This window comes from Ischnura elegans, chromosome 1 (genome assembly GCF_921293095.1).
Source record: "Ischnura elegans chromosome 1, ioIscEleg1.1, whole genome shotgun sequence".
NCBI lineage: Eukaryota > Metazoa > Arthropoda > Insecta > Odonata > Coenagrionidae > Ischnura > Ischnura elegans.
The window spans coordinates 129,280,534-129,289,007 of NC_060246.1; the positions used below are offsets into that span (position 1 = coordinate 129,280,534).

Consider the following 8,474-nt stretch of genomic DNA (forward strand, 5'->3'; position numbering starts at 1 on the left):
CACGGGCAAACACACGTCCATTTCGTACCCACAGATAACGGATTTTTCCTTCTTTCTTCAAATCGCGAGCAGCTGCGTATAGCCGTCTATTTTGAGGGGATAATGACTCATTGACGTAAATGCGGAGGTGATTCGGGCTCAAGCCTGTGTTTAAGTCCCCTAGTATAAGGCTAGGTTTCCTCTTCTTGGCTTGAATGAGCCCTGCGGCAACACGGGAGCTTACGAAACGAACGACAATTGTCGGCGTGTTCTGGGCCTGGGACGAGTGCGTTTGGGGTTTAGGTCGAATGCGGTAGGAATAATCAATTTGGCTGGTCTCGATCGTAACTCCTAGAGCTGCCCCCACTTTGCAGACAAGTTCCTCGGTGATCTCAGTGTCTGAGAAAGGGATTCCACGAATCTCTATTATATTACGCAGTCGTTCCTGTTCCACACGACTGAGGCGGAATTCTACATCTGCGAGTTTCTTCTTCAGGTATTCGGTGTCGCTTGTCAAAGGAATATCAAAAAGGAAGAGATAATGACGAAATGAGGAACCCCTGATCATGTGCCTTACGACAAAATCAAAAGCCAAAAATTCTCAGTCCCAATTCGCCCACACGCCTACGCATAATTCTACGAATGGCAAACCAAAGGGTCCTCTGTAACTCTCGTTCTTCTTCTGAGCAATGCGGATCGACGCCCATGTCTTCTCCAGGAAATGGCTGTGGATAGGACTTTCAACGTAATTTTTTAGCTTCGGGTTAACTTGCTATAGTGGTTACGACTCAGAAGGATTTCAGGAGGATAAAAAGCCTTCACTTTGAACATGAAGTTCGTCATTCAACTTCAATTACAGGAGAAGCCTAGTGGCATAGTGGGTAGAACGTTTGCTTTCAAAACCATATGGTCCCGCGTTCCAATCACTGCTGAAGCCGCAGTGAGAAGTGGCCCGAAGAAGCTCTCCTTTATGGAGATGAACTGGCTACTCTTTTCCCCCCAACGACCGTATATGTGTTTCCACTGCTGCAATACTTGAACCATCTCAGCTACTTGTGACTTCAGCCGAAGAATGATTTTATTCTTTCATACGGGTGAAGGTGATTTAAATCTCAAGCTCCATCTCTTATTTCCTTCTACACCCTGCCCAACTCTCTGGTCGAGGAACCAAGTAGAGGTATTCAAAAGCTTGCAGCTTATTCTAGGGTGAGCTCTATCGTCATTTATCCGAAACACCTTTGAAGTGTAACATTGAGTGAATTGAGTGATACAGTAAGAAGAGGGCCAAACCGCGAGTACGACCAGGTCGCGTCTCCCATCTGAGAGGTGGAGTGGGGCAGGGAATTATGAGGATGAAGAGGCGGGGGCGGCAATTCTGCTCCCATCCGCTTGTCGTCACCGCCTCCATCAATCTCCCGTGGGCCATTGCCATGCGACTTTTGGCACCCGCCTGCCAACCCTCCCGCCACCACGACCACACCATGAAAGGGTTTGCTGGCCATGCGTATGATCCTCATTCGCTATCTCCTCCGCTATCTCTTTCCTTCTCTCTACCACTTTCACTCTCCTCGGATTCACTCATTTTTGTCTCTTATCCATGCCATCACTTTCAAAGGAAGTCCAGAATGACTTCGAGACTTCTCAAACCAACTGCCCCAACTCTGACAGTATTATGCTAGCTTAGTAAGTACATGGTTAATGATTGAAAGAAGAGCGCTTGTTTATGCTAGTATGCAAACTTTTCCAAGACCAGTATTGAAGTGAATTGACGGTTAATGTAGCAAGTGAAGTCTTCATGGGATTTCCATTAGCTCAAGTAGATTACCAACATTAGAATAATTGCCTGTAACACTGCACCAAGGACTTTCCCTGTGGACTGAAATCCGTGAGGACTTCACAAGTAGCTTCTCTGATTCACAATAATACTCTCCAATCAAATTACATAAGACAGTTTAATATTTATTGGCCGTACGAATTAATGCAAGACAATATTGTTTTCAGCTGTTTTTTAAATTATTAAAGCATAATGGATACTTTTAATGCTCATAAATGTGTTGAACATCATCCCTTTGATCTCTTGATACAAAAAATCATACTTGTTCCAACCTTTGTTCGAGGAACTCGCTCGATTAGATCTGTCTCATCTTATCTTGATGTCCTATACGAATTTTGGCCCGCTCCGTCTCGTCGTCTCCCGGTCCAACTCTGATCAACCCCCAACGATGATCAACGATAAACGATATCTGCCGAGTGAAGGCTCGCTCTCGACTTTTGCGGCTTATCCTGAGTGAGCTGTGATTAATCTCGTCCCTTCTTTCCCTTTCGCAGGCACCGTGAACGCCAACGGGGAGACCAAGCGACAGCGGACGTCGTACACGCGGTACCAGACGCTGGAGCTGGAGAAGGAGTTCCACTTCAACCGGTACCTGACGCGGAGGAGGCGGATCGAGATCGCTCACGCCCTCTGCCTCACGGAGAGGCAGATAAAGATCTGGTTCCAGAACAGGCGGATGAAGTGGAAGAAGGAGCACAAGATGGCCAGTATGAACATCGTTACCTACCAGATGCCCCCGCACTACCTGCCGGGCGGACCTGCCTCTCACCACCCGCACCACCACCCCTTCTCCCAAGCCCACCACCATCCCCTCTCCCATCACCACCTGCAGCACCCGCACCACTTCCCGCATCTGGCCAACCTTGGCGACGCAAACTGCTGATCGCGCTAGATGGGGGTGAAGTGTCCCCATGTCTCTCTCTAGGACTCGGTAGACGTCCCGCTTACGCAGCCGAGAGTTCAGACTCTGGGCACTCCATCTCAAGCGACTCTTTTCCATGAACCCCGGAAATTATCCCACTTATTTTTTTTCTGCAATGATCTCACAAGAGAAACTAAAATCCAAAATGACCCCAAGACCCTGTTTCTCCCAAAAGTGACCCGATCTTTAATTATACGTCCCGGTTGAAATCCTGCCTCCCAGCTCCGATCTTGCGTTTCTTTCAGCATACTCCTGCTATGCCAACCTATGCAATTCATTGCTCTGGTTCTCTATTTTCTCGCATATTTATCCCATAAGATATGCCTTAAACCAGAATGACCACTGACCAATGAATGAAACTCTGTTTTATTTTTAAAAAAATCGGAAGTCTGATCCTGGAATCATCCACCCCGGCAATATTATTTTCATTTTAAAATTTCTGAATACCGAAACGAAATGTTTGGTAACTACATCAGCTCAAAATACCTTGTACATAAATAATTCACTTTCATGTAGCCTTTGGACGTGCATATCACAAGAGACATGAATTAAAGGCAGGTATGAAAACCGGTGGTTAGATGTATTCCCTGATTAATAAACCTTACAGACCCGCCATGTTGTACCCAGGCAAGAAACAATCAATCAAAATATTCCATAGGTGAAAACTGCATAGCTAATTATGCATCAATTAATATGGGTTCTATGGACGAACTCATATGCTCGATAATGGGATGAAAAGAAATTTCATTGCCTCCCTTCTTACCCGAGGAAAATTTGGTCGCAGTATTGATCTCTCAATCAAAAATTACCTCAGAAAATCTAAAATTATTAGTGGGCACTCAACTTTCAGCGGCGAAACTATTTTCCTATACCTTGTTTTGACGAACGATGCGATAAACATCCAGTAAGGCACTTAATGAGCTTGAGAAAAATTGTGAATCATCAATCACAGAAACGGACGACAAAAAAAAATAAAAAATAAGACGGGAGGCGACGGTACAAAAGGATTTTTTTCACTTCCCAACGGTGGGAACATTTCAATAGCATCGACTCTCTATTTTTATCGTTTGACCCCACCCTTCAGGTAGGTTTGTTGAAAAGACCGACGCGAGTGAAGGGTTAGGAGGGAATGGAGGGAGTGGAGAAGGGATAAAAAAAGAGGTGGAAGACGAGTGCCGAAAAAATAAATAATTCGTTTGAGGAGAGAAATGTGAGGAGGAGAGGGTGCTCCGTATACGTTCTTCCGCGTCGACGTAATCAGCTTCTCCACCAGGATCGCTTAGGTGAACGATCTCAATGCGAGGCGGTTTGTAGGAGTCATTGGCGGGGTCCAATCAGCGGCGGTATGCGGCGTCAAGTGTGGTTGGCCCGAACAAGAGCCACGTCCCGAACCTCCCAACCCCCCGTTTCCCCTCCCTTTCCAGCCTCCCACAACCACCCCATTCCTCCCCCCCATTAACCCCCCTCGCCATCCGCATGCGTCACTCAATCGGAGATGGACAGTGGAAGTTTTTCGATGGGGTGGGAAAGGAGTTCTCTCCCAGCGGGGATTCCTTTGGGCTCCAACTCACTGTCTTGGTGTCACTCACTCGAACCAACCCTTGAGATCTCTCCCCCAACCTCCCTTCACTCTCCTTCCCTCGGAAGATTCCATACATTGATGAGGAGGGGTGAGCGGGGTGGGTTACAGTACGACTTGTGAGGCGCCGCTCCGCTCTTGCTCCAACTCCACGGAGGCATTACATATAAACGAATATTGCATGCTCGAAACGTGGATTCTGATGTAAAAACTGCTTCAGTGTGCCTGTGCTTTCGTTCTCCAACACTATAAATCATTAAAGTAGCTAGCATATCAGTTCCTATTCGTTTACAGTGAGACAAGGGTGAACAGACATTCTCTCGATTGCTACTTTCGAGAACTTAGTAAGAAAATACAAGCAATCATTGGCCAAGCATTTGAATATCTATGGCTCGTGGTATTCTGTCTAAATATTGAACAAAAATATTACTCCACATTCAACCGTTGGGAGATCTAAATTGATAATTTCAGAACATACACCAAAAACTGGGAATAACCAACGGGATAGAATGAGCTCATGAATTCCTTAGCATTAATACATTTTTCCCGTAAAATTCAATATATTTTAAAGGTCTCAAAGCAATTTCATGGTTTCTATTAAATTTGACTGAGTACTTCAGGGATTGGGTCATCTACTCTGAACCATGTCCATGTGATTGTACGAGTCCACTGGAATGAAAGCTGAATGTTCTGGTGGTAATCTCTTAGTTTAACGTTAAATTTGTGAAATTTGGTCATCAAAGCCGGTGTTCGTAAAATGTGTAAATATGAAAAATCACCGTTTAATCGTAACTTAGTAAGGCTGTTATATTTTGACAAACAAATTCGGAATCAAACAGGGATAATATTGCTATAGTTCATTTGTTCAATCTGAGAATTACATTGTTGTTTCATCCATGGGAAAGCCCCTAGTTCCTTTTTCTTGTTGGCACAATGTTATTGTAATAAAATCAATCATTAATTCACAAATTCAAAAATTTGTAAGCCGAAAAAACATAACATCATTACACGCCAAAATAAAGTCACAAATTTCAGTTTGACGTAGGTATTTAAAAAAATATTCATTTGGCTGATACAAGGAACTAATTACAAGTTTACATCTCTGCTAGAAGTTAACGAATGAGTTCTTCATAAATATCATAACAAAGGCTACACCTCTTGGTGAACGGCCTAATATTTTACTATTTCATCCACAAAATCATAAATCATTACATGCACACGTAACGACTGACTTAACGGGATTATATGTAGCCTTGGTGTCTGTGAAAATAAGATAATTATAGCTATGGACGTTATAAGAAAAGAAGTAGATTGTACAAACGCTATCAGTATAAATAGTTTTATGTAAGGGTAAACGTTCATAAACACGAAACAATTGAAGTTGTTATTTTTGTATTATTTCTCGTCTTAAAAAATAGGCAATTTTGTTTTATTTTGCTTTATTAGCAATCGATTATCCGTTTAAAACATGAATTTTAAATGGTAATGTCGGTTGAAAAGAAATTTCCTGAGATACCAGGACTGTAAATGTTATCTTTGTGTTATCGTGTCTTGTATAGTGTAAACTGTTTTAGATATGTTATTATGTTTGTGTTATAAGTGGTTTGTATAGCTAAGGAATCCCACCACCTATCGTCTGATTAAATGCACCACACCCAGTAATAATTGACATTTTTTAATAAAAATATTACAAAGCTTAAATAGATGGAATACTAAATAAAAAGTACCTATATATGCTTATAAAATGAGCAGTTTCCCTTGGAATATAAGTCATTAGTGTTGTTTTGTCTTGGACATTAATTTAAAAAGATCTTTATGTATATTGATATGTATGCTGTTAAATTATTATTTTCGATTTCTGCTGTATTCTATTATTATATCGTACGCAAAAGTGTGTACCATGTCATAATTCATTGCCATGATACTGTGATTTCATTCCATGTAATAAATTAAATTTAAAATCATTAAATAGAATAATTGAAAACATACGAAGTTATTATTTTCCTTTTGATTACTAAGTAAGAGTTCAAACAAAATGTATTATAAGAAATTTTTGTTTATGACTTGGGTACAATGTTACAATTTCTAGCAAAATTGTAGCACATTTTCAAGAAATATAATGGGTTAGGTTCAATAAGCCGAATTAAAAAAAACATATATGGAGTGAAGTCTCTCAAAAGTCATATGCTATTATTAAAATGCATTCACCCATTAACATACGCAAAGCTTGTTCAAGATGTTTCTTCTTAGAATTTATGAATCCAAGTTATTTCAAGGAACGCTGCTTTTTGTGCTTGTGTGGAAAATAAACTTTATAATCACATAAAACTCTCTTAACTTCAGAAAATTCGTCTTCATCTCAAGTTTTAACGCAGGACATTTATTCTTAAACCCTGCAAAAACCTGTAATAATATCTAAAGCTATTCCTTATGCGTGGTAGGTACATAATATAGTAGGGGTATATGAAAAATTCACAATAACCACTGACCATGACCTAGTTATTGGCTATGAAGATATTTGTTTCAAAAATTCCTCACTGAATACAAATTAAAGTTCAAATAGCTTATGGTGCAGAGGTGTAAAAAACTTTTATGGAAAACTGTAACATTGCATCACTAACAAATTCCACCATCAAACCCGTCCCTCATACAAACAGGTAGCGACGGAAAAGATAATAATGCCTACTTCTACATAACTTTATAAAATATATGTTGTAGTATGCTTCATTTGTGTAAAACAATCACCTCTATTCCTTAGACTGCAATTGATTCATGCTAGAAGCAACTTGGCTTACTTAACTTCATAAAAATTCGATATTAGTGGAAAATATAATTATTTTTCAATCTTGATGATGCAAATTCCTTCTAAAATTCTATTCAATATCATTCGGAAATCATTTATGAATGTTTATTAGAAAAAAATACTGTCATCCTTCAAATATTCACGTATACCATTGATACACTTCATCTTTGTATTACATTGATTGATATCTAGACCTTGGATAAAATATATTTCCTCGGAAACGTGCTGGTATATCAATTTAACAAAAACCCTACAGCACAGATGAATAGTAAATTGAGCACCCATTTTCAACTATTCCCAATATAATAAAAGTTAATAATGTAAGGTGAAACTTCTATCGATAGTGTAAATATAAGCAAAAACTATTTTTAACAGACCATTCCTAATTAAAAATTATATGCTGTCTCCACGTTGACAGGTAATTTTTTCTTGCATTCTAAATGCTTAACCACCAAGAATACACTATCTTCAACATAAATCCGTACCCAACAAAAATGAAATCACAACGCTTTCATTTTAAATGTAGGTTTGCGTATCAGTCAGATCAACATGTTTGCTTGAAAGCCGAAAATTAGATAGAGAAATTTGGCAAACAATTGACTCATGGCCGAAAGATTTATCGGTTTAGCAATGCCACTCTAAAGAGGAATCAATTTTCGCATGCTGATTGTGAAGCATACCTGTTTCGTGGTAACAGTATAAGTCATAATAATAATAATGGAGCAACTGTGAAATATTTACGAAAGAATCCAATGCATACTAGGACTATAACGCAATTATTTTCCATTTAATTAGTAGCAAATTTTGTATCCAAAAGCTGAGTATCTGTGGATAGATTGCGAGGAAATGGTAACCCTGAGCCTCATAGTTAGTACGCTTGATCTCTGCTGCACGTCCTCTCGTTTTTCTTTTGATTACCAAAATAAAAACCCTGCATGGAGATTTCATTTGAGTAGTGTGCTCGCGTAGTTGAACCGCCCTCCGTTTCGATGCCCTCACCACCCGGCGTCCGCGTCCTTGCAGACCTGCACCTGGCGTCGCTGCAGGACGAGGCCCTGTGCTTCCACCCGTCGATGGGCGCCGCGGGGCCCATGCAGCGCGGCCTCTACGCCTGCGGCAGTCCCTACAGCTAGCTCATCGCCGGGGGTGGACCCCGGATCGGAGGCGGAGTCGGCGCCATGGGTCCCCGAGGCGCGGGGGCCTACTTCTACCACCACCACCTCGGCCAGCAGCAGCAGCAGAACCAGCTGCACCACGCGCACCAAGGGCACCAGGGGGACGATGACGTCTCCTCGTACTACTATGCCCAGCAACAGCACCACGGCCTCGCCACGCACCACCAGGCGGCCCACCAGCT

At 41.4% G+C, this 8,474-nt stretch overlaps 1 protein-coding gene across 2 annotated transcripts in view; it reads left to right on the forward strand.

Moving 5' to 3' along the window:
• Positions 1–8,250, forward strand: part of LOC124169541 (homeotic protein Sex combs reduced) — a 75,805-nt gene extending 67,555 nt beyond the window's left edge. Inside the window, exons 2-3 of one of the 2 annotated variants that reach the window (XM_046548191.1) lie at positions 2,308–2,520; positions 8,141–8,250. In XM_046548191.1, coding sequence (XP_046404147.1) covers positions 2,308–2,520; positions 8,141–8,250 — 323 coding nt within the window. Of the gene's footprint in view, positions 1–2,307; positions 6,294–8,140 lie in introns of those variants that run through there. The other variant, XM_046548183.1, reaches the window with a different exon arrangement.
• The last annotated feature ends 224 nt before the right edge of the window (positions 8,251–8,474 follow it).